The sequence below is a fragment of the Chenopodium album genome, chromosome 23 (assembly GCF_948465745.1).
Source record: "Chenopodium album chromosome 23, dcCheAlbu1.1, whole genome shotgun sequence".
Lineage (NCBI taxonomy): Eukaryota > Viridiplantae > Streptophyta > Magnoliopsida > Caryophyllales > Amaranthaceae > Chenopodium > Chenopodium album.
Window position 1 is genome coordinate 32664913 of NC_137856.1, and position 14998 is coordinate 32679910.

The following is a 14998-nucleotide window of genomic DNA, read 5'->3' on the forward strand; positions in this document are numbered from 1 at the left end:
GTTACATCTATTTATATGAAGCAAAGGTTTAGTATTATAAAATGAGTTCAGTTTTGGTTTGGGAGTTAGATATTTGACCATTAGGTGTGACTTATGCTTTGTTTTGACCCTTTTTTTTGGCATCTTATTAGACAACCTTCTATAGCTCTATCAGAGGAACTAGAAATGGAGGAAAGTTAGGCATTTACAAATGCATAACAAGGGATATTCATGTAATTATATATACATATGTACAAACGAATGCATATTTTGGTATCATTGGATGATCAAATGGTACCATTGAATATACAGTGATACTATATATGTACATAATGGTATTGTATATGCATTCAGTTGTACAAAATTTATGCATAAATAGTACCACTGAGGGTTCAATGGTATCATATAAACTTTCAGTGGAACAATCAACATGTGGTTCCCCATCACGTGATACAATCCGACCAAAAAATAGATGGGGTCCACCTACAGACCTCTCTCTTCCTATTTCTCCTATTTTCTCTCTCTATCACGTGTTTAAAAAATATTTTAATCAATATTATGCATTTACAAATGTTTAACTTTCCTCCCTTTAAAATTCTTAATCACTCTATGTGATTTGCATATCATTTTTTCCTTTATTTTCTTGATTACTTACCTTATATATAGAGAAACTTGATTGGATGAACTGTCATTAAAGTTGGACCTGATTTCTTACCTTAACTGTTAGGAAGAACAATAATTTATTTTTTTTAAAAAGAGAGTTTTAAGACCATAATTATTAGATTAGATATCATATCAGAAAAATTAATTCATATCATACTCTGTTGGTTTATGTGCGACTTTTATCTCTACTAGGGTATCCTACGCGCGCATCGCGGAGGGGCTAGCTCTTGCGAAGAATATGTATTGACATGTATTTATACCGTTGGTTTAGGTGGTAGACCTGGTAATTTTAATACGTACATTATCTAGTTTATGTGTCTATGTGGTATATTTGTAGAATAGTATAAGAAAGCCACAAAAAATATTTTAAGACAATTATTTTTTAAAACCCTAAAAAGTTTGATAGTGATATTTCAAAATTATTATTAAATAATATTTAATTGATTTGCATCACTTCATATTTTAAGCATCGAGTGTTAGTTTAGAACTCTTAGCTTAATTGATGTGCATGTTTCAATAATACTTAGGGTCTGTTCACATTTACTTAATTTCAGTTCAGTTCAGTTCAGCTCCAATCAGTTTAGTTCAGGTTAGCTCCTAATTTCCTTCTCTCATAAAAAAATCATTTCAGCTCAATTTAGTTCAGTTCAGTTCAGTTCAGCTCCAATCAGTTCAGTTCAGTTTAGTTCAGCTCCAATTAGTTAAGTTCAACTCCGTTTAGTAAATATGAACAGACCCTTAGTGTAATATTTTTAGCGTGTTTTTCTTCAAATGGCTTTTTTGTGAGCTGTGGACCTGTGGTCATATGGACTATGGAGTAATAGTATGTAAAATGTTGCAGCTAAAAACTTAATAATATATAATTTTTCCTCTATCTTAAATTCTCTCAATAATTAATACCAGCTATTTTTTTCCTGTCATCGATTGATTTCCCTTGATTTTAGAAATTTTAAGTTCTTTATACCTCTTGATAACATACGTCTGCTCTAATATCACTAACTATTTAATATGAATCTCATTCAAATTCTATTATGTTTTTTATATGTACAATTCAAAAGCTAATAAACCTTAACGATAGTTGTAATTAAAGGACAACAAGATAGTAAATAAGAAGAGCAATTACAAATGAGTAAAAATAAACAGTATCTTGGTTATAAACCATCTCTTTGTATATACAATTTTTTTTCTTTTTAAAAAATAATAATATCATATGAAGTGTAAAACATTAGAATTTTTAAATTAAAAAAAAAAACATTACATGTTTTTTGTTTAAAAAAACTGAATTAATTGATGATATATGAATAAAGAAAAAAGGCATTAAATATATTAATGATAGTAAACATATTAATGAGGGTAAAAAAGTAAATACACATTTTGCACACAATTTGGTACACATTTTTGAGGGTATAATTGGTAGCACACTATTCCTAAGAGTTATTTTCTACTTTTTATAAGGTAGGGAAATATCTTAAATTCCGTAATGAAAAAAATTATGAAAATTACATAATTTATAAATACACATTAATTCAAAAATTAATATTAAAAAAAAAGTCATTTGATTTTTTGATTTTTATTTTTTTTATGTATTAACATAAGGTCAAATATTAGTTATCAAATCAGATATCAGACAGAAAAGAAAAAAAATAAAATAATAAAGTTCAATAATATATGAAATATACTTGGCATAACGCTGTCTTTGATATAATCGACACACTCGTAGAAGAATAGTAAATTAAAGACCATAAAATATGTATTTGGTTAAATAAAATTAGACCGATATAAGTTAGAATAAACTTTAGCGGAGGTGTAAAATTAAAATAGGGTTTCATGTATAGAGTTTTTACTAGCCTAGTTCCAAAGCAAAATAAATAACAACAACTACAGCGAATCACAACTGTCTTTTAATTAAATTTGGTAACAAGAAATCATATATAGAAAAAAAAAGTAATGAGTTGAGTAAAATAAATGTATGGGGATTCAAAATTTTAGAGCGAAGCCTTCAATTATCGAATGTTCTATGATTAGAATGGACGTGTCTTTTGACCTCACTTGATTGTCTAGAGACCCATTAAAAACTTATATATAGTCCGGCCTTTTGAATTGATACTGCTTTTATTTGCCCTAATGTACTAGACTACTAGTATATCAATTTGAGTTTGAATTGACCCATAAATTGATAGAATTGAAGTTTTAGCTCCACGTACAACTTTTAGTACCACCATTGATATTATCTACTAGTAAGTAGTTATGTTAATAATGCATGTATGTGATAGATTTACGATCGATCGAGTTGTACATTTAAATGGCTATGCATGCATGTTCTTATAATATTATTAGTAAAAATATAATCTCAGTCGTGTATAATTATGTTTAAGAGTTTGTGCTTTTACTTTGATCATGCATACTGTTCAATTCCTGATAAAAATATTTCTTTAATTAATTTCAATTATATAATCAATGATACCAGTACATTTTATGATCTAATGTAGTTGCTACTAATTATGTCTATATACATAAATAAATTATTGTGTGATGCACTGTACATGTTATTATTTTCATGCATATATTTATTAATTGATTTCTCTACATGCATGTTTTCTTATTAATTAAGTATTTTAATTAGATAAATAATAGAAGTACTTAATTGTAAATTATTTCATCGAATTTCATAAAGTTTGTAATAAACATTAATCAAGCTAGTATGATCATCACTAAACCTCCTAATTGAGATCGATTTCTTCTCATCGATTTTTCTCTACATATATTCACTATAATATTTGTATTATACTGAGTAATGCTCTAAATAATTAAAATAAGTTGACACTAAAAATACTACGTACATATGTAGTAGTTATAGTCCGTACTTTCACCCACATACTATGTACGTACGTAAAAACAAAAAAATTAGGTTAACTAACGTAAATATATAGAGTACTACTCCGTAATAAAATAAATTACTCGTTCATTATTCGACTTATAAATATACTTCATACAATGCTTCAAACAATATTGGAAATTCATCGGAAAATTCAGACACAGCAAATCGGAGATGATATCGGACCAAAATGGATCATATCAGCCCAATTATCATGGAAGATTGCATGAGATTAATTATCCTACAATAATTGGTCTTAATTAATTAATTTTGAGCAATAAGTTAATTAATAAATTTCAAAAAACTGGATAGAATTAATAAAAACGTGGAGTCACACTAAACATCAGTCTTAGGTTGTCTTCATTTCACTATAAATATACCCTTAACCCTACTCCTATAATCTCACACCACCTCTCTTGTCTTTTCTCTGATTAAATTAAAATAGTTTTTATTGTTTTCGGTGTTTGTTCTTACAGCCGCCACCAGCCACCACCACCACCGTCACCATGGCTGATCGTCGTGAAGCTCGTGCCTCGAGTCCCGCTTATGCTATCTCTGCCTCCTCTACTACTAACGAGAATGATGACGATGGGGTATATATCTTGTTTCATTTTAGCCCTCTTTTTTTAATACTCATCATGTTGTTTATGTGATTATTTATGTGTGTCTTATTTGTTTTTGTTTTGTCAAATGATGTTTTTTTTAAACATGTTTTTGGATTGGTAAGTTGACTTTTCATGCGAAAAAATTTAGAATCGATTTGACCTTTTGTTGAATCTTGATGTCATTTTCTCTTGTTTTTTTTTTTTTTTTTTTATTATTTTTTTTTATTTTATCTTATTTTTGATTTTTTTTAAATATAGTTGTGAATTATGATGATGAAATCATTTACTCTGTCTTAAAAAAAAATGAAAACATTTTATCTTGATTTTCTTAAATTTTATTATATATTTAATTTTTGGTGAAGAATTAAAAATTAAATAAATAATAAAATTAAAAAAAATCAAGAGAAAATGACATCAAGATTTAATTTTTAGAGTTGTGATGATGAAATGAAGGATGAAGAATTATTTTCCATGAATTTTTGTGCTATAACATTTTATTTAAGAGTCATTTTTATAGATCTATAATTGAATTGATTAAAAGTTAAGGTTTGTTGATTAATCAATACATTAATTGATTTTCACACATGTTTTTACCCTCTGTGTATGAATCTTTGGATGTCTGATTTTAATTTTAGGGGTTTTTGGTTATTATAGGAATTTGTTCTTTTCTTATATAAATCAAATGTAAAAAAATCAAAATTTCATGGGTTTTTGAGTTTTGAAGTATAGAATTGTCAATTTTCACCCTAGAAGAAGTTTGATCTTGTTTTGAAACAACTACTTGCAATTTGTGATTGATCTTTTAAAATTTAAAGGCTTAGATCTAGGATATATTAGTAGAATAGATTGTTGATCACCAATTTGAGAATCAAGATGGCTTTAAATTGATTTCTTTTTGCTTGACTATGAATTTGAGGCATATTCAATATTTCAGGGTACATAGAGACTTAGATCTAACCCTCATTGGAGTGATCCAATAGATCTAGCCTTTCTCATGGAGATCGATAGTCGATCTTTGTTTGTGAATTCATCTAGCTTATATTTGGGGGGGGGGGGGGATAAAGGAATTTGGGAAGAGTAAGGGAGAGAACGAAGGGGATAAAAAAAATTGTGTATACAAATTAATTTACCTAAATGTTTAATTTGTATGATTTTTCGAGGACCCAAATCATATAGTAAGATTGATTTTAAAAAGAGTCGAAGCACCAAAAAGTGAATTAGGGATTTGATAGGAGATCAGAGTATTTTTCCTTGGAGATGGAAAATTCACCCTCCGAGTTTTATTAATTTGCAAATTCTTCCTCGGTTAATTAAAAAAATGAAATTAGCTGATATTATGACGATATTAGGTAGCATAGTTGATTGTGAAGCATTTTAATTAAGCCTTCTTTTTAGTGTATATTCACCCTTTTCCTTTCTTCATTGGGATTGTTAGAGAATTGTTCATTTGAAGGGGAGTGAAGTAGATCAGATTATTTTGTGAGGTTTAATTAGAACCCTAGCTAAGCTACCTCCTATCCTTTATCCCATAAATTAATTAAAAATATCAGTTTATATACTACATGCTAGCTCGTGTGTCAATTATTAGCTTCGATCTCTAATAATTATCAATTGTTAACAATGCATAAAATTGCATGATGGATCTATGTAATTTACGAGATATCTAGATGATTGATTGTTTGATGTAGGTTTTTCTACGTGCACAATCTTGCTTAGTTATGAATTCACTTTAATAAATAACGATCGAAGTTATATTATAATATTAACCGCCGTATTTTTTAGTTATTAAGATATGTTGACCTTTTGTCTCACCGGTAATTTTTGGTAGATTATTAATTACATTATATAGTTTAGATTCGTTAATTTTTCCTAATATATATTGCATGGCTTATGATTTGTCGCCGTGTGTTATACATGTTTTTCTCTTACTAGAAAACATACTAGATAGTAACTCAAACAATTAAATTTTAGTTGTCAAAAAAAAAAAAAAAACAATTAAATTTTACAAGTAACATTTTCAGCAAGAACTTCATTAACTATTTCATATATCTTCACTCAATAGACCGCTCTTCCATGTAAAAGTTAATAACCTCTAGTAATTTTTTATAGCTGCATCCAATTAAATTCGCGGTATTATTGCTAGCTATATGATCATTGCTTTAGTTCATTTCCTCTTTCGATCTATTGTCACTAATACCATATGTACACAACAACACGAGGATAACAATGTCGATATATATATACATATACCTATTATATGGACTGATTTTATTCTGTTTGTATTGAGATTATACTTAACTTTTTTTTCCTTGCAGATAAACCTCAGTTTGAAGATCAAAAGCACAGGTGAATTCAAAGTGAAGAAATCTGACAAAACCGAGAAGTTGAAAAAGCTCTGCAGCAAGGAAGGTGTTGCTGAGAACTTCATTGATTTATCCAATCACAATGAATCTCCGAGTGCAGAACAGACACTCGCCGACAACAAAGTATCTGATCTTACTAGGAAATTGTTCATCAAGATCCCTTCTAACCCTCAGCTGAACGTGATGGTTGTCGCGAATGTCAATGACACCGCGACTTCTATCAAATACATGATATCCAATAAGCTGGGATGCAATCCGCACATCTTCGATCTAATGTACAAGGGAAGACTACTTCTTCCTCATGCAACTCTTGGTATCCTCAACATCGATACTGATTCAACCCTGTTCTTGGTCGAGATCCCTCAGGATCTTGTCTGGATCTCAGTCTACACCCCGAATCACGGGAAGGTGCTGTTACAGATGAGGAAGCTGCAGACTGTTGGTTTTGCCAAGGTTGTGATTGGGAGTATGATAAACTCGAGGGTTGATGGAGCTGGACTTTTGTTGGATGGAAGGGCGCTTGATGATTCGAGGACATTGGCTTCTTTCTGTAGTGATAGTCAAATTGTTTTGCAGCTGATCTATCCGTTTCAGGTGTCTTTGAAGATGTACATGGGTGAGACTGTCACTCTGAATGTCCTGGCTTCGGATGATGTGGGTAATATCCATCGAAGGTTTTATGATCAGCACGGAACTATTCTTCCTCATAACCCGATTTCCTTCCAAGGGAGAAGGCTCGTTGTTGGATATAATCTAGCAAGCTATGGTGTCAAGAGGGACTCCCTGCTTAGAATGGGGCGTCCTCCAAAGCGTACAATATGTCTTGATGATTAGCTTGATGAGGGTTTTATCGGTGTCTTTGTTTGAGTTTTATGGTTCGGAGTCTGTGTTGTTGTCGTTGTTGTCTTTGTGTTGTTCTTGTTAGCAATTCTTATTGCTGTCGTCGTTGTTTTTCTTCTTGTTGTGTCTGTCGTTGTCTGTTTTAGAGAAACATACACTAGGCAGTTTTTACATGTAACATACCAGAATATAATCTCTCTGTTATTCTGGTAGCAGTAAGCTGTCTACTGCTTTGTGTTTGTTGTGTCAGTCCATGTTTTAAGTTTTTATGTTGAATCAAACTCATCAAGGTTTTTATGGTTTAAGACATGTTGTGTTAAAGACTTGAAGAATGCTGGATGTTTTTATCAATGTTGGTAATTTTAATGTTTGATTATTTCCTGTAGTTTTGTATTGATTGTTAAGTAGTTATGGTAAATGGGTTGGCTGGTTCGGGCCATTTTGCTTTGGGAACGAGTTAGATCAGGTCTATTCAGATATATCATAAATTAGAACATTCTGTTATTTGGTCTGGTAGTTCATATTTGACTACAAACTACTCTGAGTTGGATAAGTTTTGGCAAGTTTCAATAATTTATTAATTTCACAAACTACGAAATAGATATGGTATTATAAATTCATACCAGTTTAACATATTTGGCAATGAGATGTGTTACCGTTCCAATAGGGTATTCAAAGCGCAATGTGAATTAGGTTACACTATTGCTAGCTGAAAATTCGGGTTTTACATGCTATATAAATGAAGAATAAAAGTTGGCTAAGAAGATTTTTTTGTTCTATTTACTTCCAATCAAAGAATACAACTATCAATCTGTTGCAACTTGCAAGGAATAGAAGAGATTCTAAACCAAAGTTTGCCAAAAAAGGGGAGGTAAAAAGATAAAAATGTGTACAGAAAAATATACATTACACATGATGATGAGACTATTTTTACATTGCATGAATTCCTCTAGAAATATCATCCAATGCCTTCTGATCTTCTTGCTCTGTTGCTTTCATAAGTGAACCTTGGCATGTATCTTTGCCTTTCGATCGACGTGGTGGTGTATGATCTGCACTGCTGACTCCTGCAGCAGTGTTTCTGCTGCTGTTTCCTCCTCCTACACCAGGATCTGAGAAGTGTGAAAACTCGACGACTGGTGGGGTTGCTGACTTGGACTTGGTTGATGTTCGAGATGAGCTGGTCTTGGTCTTTTTTCGGCGTGATGAGGAGGTTTTTTGGCTCACTGAGGTTGACTCACCACCTTCTGCTGTTCGGCTAACCTGCTGCTGCTGTTGCTGTTGCTGTTGCTGCTGTTGTTGCTGAGGTGGCTGCTGCTTTGTTAATGACCTTCTGGGGGATTCGACAGCAGCAGAGGGAGTCGAGTTAGCACGCCTCGATCCCCTAGGCTTGTCGGACTTCTTTCGAGAGGGAGACTCAATGGGTGAATCCGAACTAGCAGAGAATCGTTTTTCTTGGACTAGACCCCGTGTTCTAGGTCCATTTTGTTGATCAACTAGACAAAAACGAAACATAACACGTGTTTCATATCCAAGGTAATTATTATTTCCAGACAAAGAGAGTATTCGACTTAAAATTGCATTTGTCATCTAATTTCTTACCATTCAAAGCTCCTCCTCCTCCGCCTCCTCCTCCTTCCCCGTCTTTGAATTGATTAATCTATAGAATACGCGAAAGATTCAAATTCGATCATAACTAATCTGAACATACTTTTAACTAATACATATGAATTTTTTTATTTTTTTTTTGAAACATAATACATATGAAATTAATTGTTACAATACCCAGCTCGGCGAATTCGCAGTCGGACCATCCCAACCAATATGAGCAACATGCTTTACATCAGTAGGAAACCCAATTTGCATCTCTGTCTCTTGTTCCTCATCTACATTATCACCAATAAATTTACAAAAAAACCACAATTATTTCCACATAATTTTTTTTTTTTTAAAAAAAATGAAGATTTTTCTTTCTTATATAAAAACGTACCAAAAATTGTTGAAATGTATCTAAGACCTTTGAGAAGTCCCTTCATCTTCATTGACATCGTCGATGGATAACACACGATAGAAAATTTCGAAACAACGAACGTTCGTTAGCAAATTTTCGATACAAGCTAACTGTTCATGTAATAATCTAGCTAATCTGCAAAAGGGGAGGAGAAATTCATGTTCATGTTTTTACATGTACATTTTTTTTTCCCTTAATAATATTAAAATTAATAAATTAACATCTTATTCCTTCCAACTAACAAGATCTTGTAATAAAAGAGAGTTTATCAAATACCGTTGGCAAAAATCTCCAATCATATATTTTGTCAAATATTAATTATTAATTGATTGATTCCTTTTCTTGGAGTGGAAACCACGAAGACCTTCAACATATTAATTAATTTAAGCATAATAAAAAAAAATAGTCTTTTTTTCATTAAAACATGGAAAGATTTGAACTTTTCCATTAGAGGTTTTTCCTCCTTGTTTTTATGAGTTGACCTTTTAACATTTTTTCAACATTTATGAATTTAATTATTACAAACATGTTTCCATGTTTTTATGTTTGATTTCTTGAGCACTTAAAACAAACAAGCATATATCAATGTTGCCATACATAATGATGCAAAAATAACATGCATTTGTATTTTTTTTAGATGTTTGTGATATTTTTATGTTGTATTAATGTATATTAGCTTTGTCGGAACTTGATATTGATATTATAGCGTAACATTTATTCAAATTAAGCATGTAGAATTAAGTGAAATGTTTCATCAAAAAACATAAAAAATGCGAATGGAAAAATGACATTCTCACCTTATAATAGAAACAAATTCGCGATATAATTCATCAAATTAGTCGTAAAAAGAATTATCCTGAATCCATCAATAATATATTATAGATTGATGAAATAGGAGATCTTCACAAATATTTGGCTAGGAACAAACGCTAATTAAGAAGAAATTGGCTAACAATGTAACGAATTTTGCCGAGATTATTTCATATAGTTCTTTTGTTGTATCAGAAAGGAATATTTTGTTCAATCTATACATGTAAAATGAATGAGAGATTTTTGCCATATGATTTAGGAGCCAAACGTGTTTAGTTGGTTTGGTCCAATTTGGCAATTGCGTGCCAGCTAAATATCAAAATTACAACCTGTTATATTTACCCCCTTTTATCTCCTTATTACTTTTTCTAAAGTAAAGTGATAAAATTGTGTTTTTTTTTTCTTTTCAAAAAACTCATAAATTTTTTTATTTCATCAAACTAATAATAATCTAGAAAAGATACAATCATATTAATATAGAGTAATAGACAATAATTATGCCAATGGGTACTTGAAAATGAAATAATTGTTAAAAATTCTATAATTGACATGAGAATGATTCAATGATAGGCATAACTAGGTTAGACCTCGTAGTAATATAATTACGCAACATGTTCATAGTTTTCATATCATATACCCTAAGAAAATTCCCGTATGTTGTAGGTGGAGGGATTTTTACTTTGTATATTGTACGTAGAATGTAAAAGTGAAATGTTTAGATATTCAAAGCAATATTTTTTCAGTCTAATGGGAAATTTATTTAAGAAAATCTACATGTTCAAAAATAAAAATTAAAAATGAAAAAAAAAAAAAAAAGCTTTGGTAGGAAATTGAAAATTATTAATGAAGTTTAGTGATTTGTGTTTGCATATGTTAAAAATATAGTTAGCATGTATGATTGGTATGTTTAGTTAGCATTGAATTTCTTCAGTAAATACAATAGCTTGTACAAAATGAGTATGTTTATACCAGGTTAATTAAAATCAACTCATACTTATTTTAACAAGAATTACATGTTTCAAATTTAGGGCATGTTCTCTTACGTTGAAATTCAGTTCAGTTCAGCTGAGTTCAGTTCAGTTCAGCTCAATTCAGTTCCTAATTTCCTTCTCTTATAAAATATTCATTTCAGTTCAGTTCAGTTCAGTTCAGCTGAGTTCAGTTCAATTCAGCTGAGTTCAGTTCAGCTGAGTTCAGTCAATGAGAACAGGCCCTTAGTTCTAAGATAAATTGTATAGACCTATAAATAAAAAATAATTGTACTAGCATACGACTAACACTGAGTTGACGATATTTGCCACAGAAACAGGTAGGGTGGTCTTATTGAGTAGGAATAATAACTTAACAAGTACTTATTTAATCAAATTTAAGCCAGCATGACATCATAACATAATATTATAATTCAGCAAAATTAGTAACTTCAATTATTAGGAACCATCATGATGGATTTCCTAATTAAATAATTTGATACAATTGTTTTTTAAATAATGATAATAATAAATAACAAGTCATTTACAGCTTTAATGGTATAATTTTATATTTTCCTGATATAAAGTCAGAAATATAGATGATTTAAGGATCAATCTTCAAAATTGTATAGGATTCACTATCCCATGAGGCCAACCCTTTAGTCCGGCAGGGGTATATGTCGCCGTCCAAAGCCCTTCCCTTCCGATCCCAAGATCTTCAAATATTCGGGAAGATGACATTACCTCCTGCAGCTCATCCGGCAGAAATTATTAACAGTCATTGACTCATTGTTACGTCATCAGTTTCTACAGTCATCTTCAACTGCAAAGTACAGCCTTGGCAGTAATGTCAGTTTGCCCAAGGAATGAAGCCTATCTACTATACTTCTTCAGTTTGCCTAATGTGGATTCTGTGCCTAATCATCACCGCCTGCATCACCAAAACCTTCATCTTCGACATCCATTCCTTGTACAGAGTTGTCCACATCACCATATATAGGTGCATACATTTCTTCATCGAAATCATCAGGCTCAACCTCCACTTTCATGGATTTCATGTGTTCATCACTAAAGAATGATGCATAAGGCTTGGACACCTGCCATGATAAATATTGATCAGAATGAGAAATAATACTCATTAAATATTGAGAAAAATTACTTCGTATCTTGCACACAACAGAAACAAGGATCTTCACACATGAAAGACATATTTTATCCTATCCAGAAACCAGCCTCTTAATCATCATTTTTCTATATTTGCACCTTTCAATGACAAGATTGTGCAGGATATTAGCATAATGAGTTATACTACCTTCTCTTATTAATTTAAGTCAATTGAAGAAGTAGAACGGAGATGCTGTTTCCTTGTTCAGCTTGATTCACGTCTTCCAGAAAATATCTAGCTTAGTCTTTGTTTAGCATCAAAACTTGATGTAGAAGATAATCTAGTTTTTGGTTGTAGGTAGATTAGGTTTAGAAACAGTAGGCAACATTCACCCTTGCTAGTGGTACAATGGAACAAGTTTGACTTGTTTATCAATATTAAAAGTGACCTCAACGTGACAATGTTCAGCTTGAATAGCTTGTTTAGATACCACATAAATCAATACTTAAGTCACTAATTGAATCTAAAAAGATAACCATATCCAAGAACTTGTTTAACCCTACTCAGTACTCAGCATGTCAACCTCCAACGCATACATTTTCAATAATTTACAGAAACTCTGAAACTATTGAAGACAAAAAACACATACTCCGTATTTAAGTCTCACATGTATTGACCTACACGGCTACACCCTGGAGGATGCTAGACTAAAATACTAGAATGTCCCACTTAGATTAATGGAAACAGCTTCATCATCAATAATTATTAGTAATACTTCAAATTATCAGAAACATGCCCCAGATCAAGCAGATTGTAAGCACGACAACACTGGCTAAACAAGTGGGCATTTAATCTTTTAGGTGCATAATATTTGTGGAATGCAGATTAAACCATATTTTACCTCAAAAAGAGAATTATTCTTCACAGCGGCTTCTACGAGATTGCTCCAGTGCTTGTCCCTCTTCAATGTTGAGGCAGAGCCCACAACCTAGAGACTCCAAAGTTCAGGTGAAAGAATCATCACAAAAATTATGCAAAATATGATTTGTTGATCGGCCTTACCAGGATGGATGAACGAGCTCTGGTGATGCCGACATTCATACGCCTAAAATCAGAAACAAATCCAATACCCCCATCTTTGCTTGCCCTAACACATGAGAATATTGCAACATCCTTTTCCCGTCCCTGCAATGAGTTCCAGCAATTTATATAGTTTAATTCTCAATACTATTTTTAGTCAGAGAGTATGACTATATATCGCATAGTTAATTATTTGGTCACTCTTGCTTTTCATTTCAGGCATCCATTATCCATGACATCTAAGTTGGCAAAGACATTATTGCACATTTTGAAACCAAGAACAAAACTACTAAGATCACATACCTGAAAACCATCAACAGTATTTATGTCTACTACTTTTTCTGAATCAGTACCAAACATTTCCCGGAAACGCTGACGGAAGAGCTTAACCTGATGTCTATAAGGAGAAATAATAGCAAGTTTGGAGCTTGCCTTGAGCTCTGGATATTTGGAAATCAATTTCTGATATAAGAGGAGTGCAAACTCAACCTCATCTACATTTACCCAAGATCCACTTCCTTCAGGTTGCGACTCAGCCCCATCCTTTACATCAAAGAAGCAAAAGGGGCGAAAACAGCGATAATCATGCCAAAGACGCTTTGTTTGTTCTTCAATATCAGCACCATCTTCCAGTGCATTATCATAAAATTCTTGAGAAGGAAAATTCCGTATCTATTTAAACAACACACTTGTATCATTGACATGAAGATGACAATAGTAAACACATAAATAATTAAAAAAAATCAAGGATGAGTTCGGGAATATGGGATCAAAGTTTAGAAATATAATAGTTTGTGTAATACTGGAGAACCAGATATCTCTCAAGCTTATGAAATCTGTAAGTCTGAACCCAATTCAAATCTAGGTTAAGAACCACATAAGACTACTTTAAAGACCTGTATTTGCAGAGAATCGAAATTTTTTTACATAAGAGTGATAACACCACAAAGTTCAAATAGTGTACCTCAGGATGCATACGATATTGCGTCTTGAGCATCAATACTGGATATCCAGCTTTCTGGAATCTTTTGAACAAGCTCATGCCGTATCTACAGGGATACATAAGTAAGTAAGAAGCATCTAAATAAGTAATTTATGATGTAGGTTTTAACATGACAAAAGACAGATATGTAAGATTAAGATTTTTACCCCAGATCTTTAGCCACAGTAGACATCACAGTAGCTGGCAATTGAACAGGATCACCAACCTGATAAGACAATGAAATGACAGCTTGTAAACCTGCAGCCTCAGAAGCCCAATACCAGGACATTTGCACATAAGTTTAACTCCTATAACATCAGGTTCTATAGCTCTCACTCCTTATTATACAATATACATGTTATATAGGCATTAGTAGCATTACCACATGGGTTACTGAGGAAAAGCATTTCTGAATTTTTAATTGTATATGCCATTTTAAGTTTTAGATACTTGCATATTTAGATACTTGCATATGCTCATTTGATACGGCTTTCACATGTCAAACCTTAATATATCTGTCAAGTCAATAAAAGCTATATTTAGGACAAAAGAGCTGAGGTACATTTTCATGTACTTTGATTGTGACACAGAACTATAGCTTAAATGTGAAGCAGGGAAAAAAAATCCTCCTTATACGACATAGATTATTATCTTCTAACCCGTGTAAGCATGTAATGTACAAGTCTGATCACTATTAGAAAAAAGGGGGAGTAGATA

At 31.9% G+C, this 14998-nt stretch overlaps 3 protein-coding genes across 3 annotated transcripts in view; 1 reads left to right on the forward strand and 2 right to left on the reverse strand.

Moving 5' to 3' along the window:
- The first annotated feature begins 4023 nt into the window (after nt 1–4023).
- On the forward strand, nt 4024–7538 carry LOC145607392 (polyubiquitin 11-like). Its single transcript, XM_081663061.1, has 3 exons — nt 4024–4110; nt 6438–7296; nt 7411–7538. The coding sequence occupies exons 1-3, from the start codon at nt 4024–4026 to the stop codon at nt 7536–7538; spliced, it is 1074 nt and encodes a 357-aa protein (XP_081519187.1).
- Nucleotides 7539–8255: 717 nt separating this feature from the next.
- Nucleotides 8256–9373, reverse strand: LOC145607393 (CRIB domain-containing protein RIC6-like). The gene is made up of 4 exons (XM_081663062.1): nt 9316–9373; nt 9111–9211; nt 8925–8985; nt 8256–8830 (listed from the first exon to the last, which is right to left on the reverse strand). The coding sequence occupies exons 1-4, from the start codon at nt 9371–9373 to the stop codon at nt 8256–8258; spliced, it is 795 nt and encodes a 264-aa protein (XP_081519188.1).
- Nucleotides 9374–11619: 2246 nt separating this feature from the next.
- LOC145607396 (putative helicase MAGATAMA 3) overlaps nt 11620–14998 on the reverse strand; it is a 10513-nt gene continuing 7134 nt past the window's right edge. The window contains exons 13-18 of the mRNA XM_081663063.1: nt 14449–14580; nt 14264–14348; nt 13603–13971; nt 13282–13404; nt 13121–13207; nt 11620–12211 (exon numbers count right to left, since the gene is read on the reverse strand). Coding sequence (XP_081519189.1) covers nt 12032–12211; nt 13121–13207; nt 13282–13404; nt 13603–13971; nt 14264–14348; nt 14449–14580 — 976 coding nt within the window. The 3' untranslated portion in view covers nt 11620–12031. The remainder of the gene's footprint in view (nt 12212–13120; nt 13208–13281; nt 13405–13602; nt 13972–14263; nt 14349–14448; nt 14581–14998) is intronic.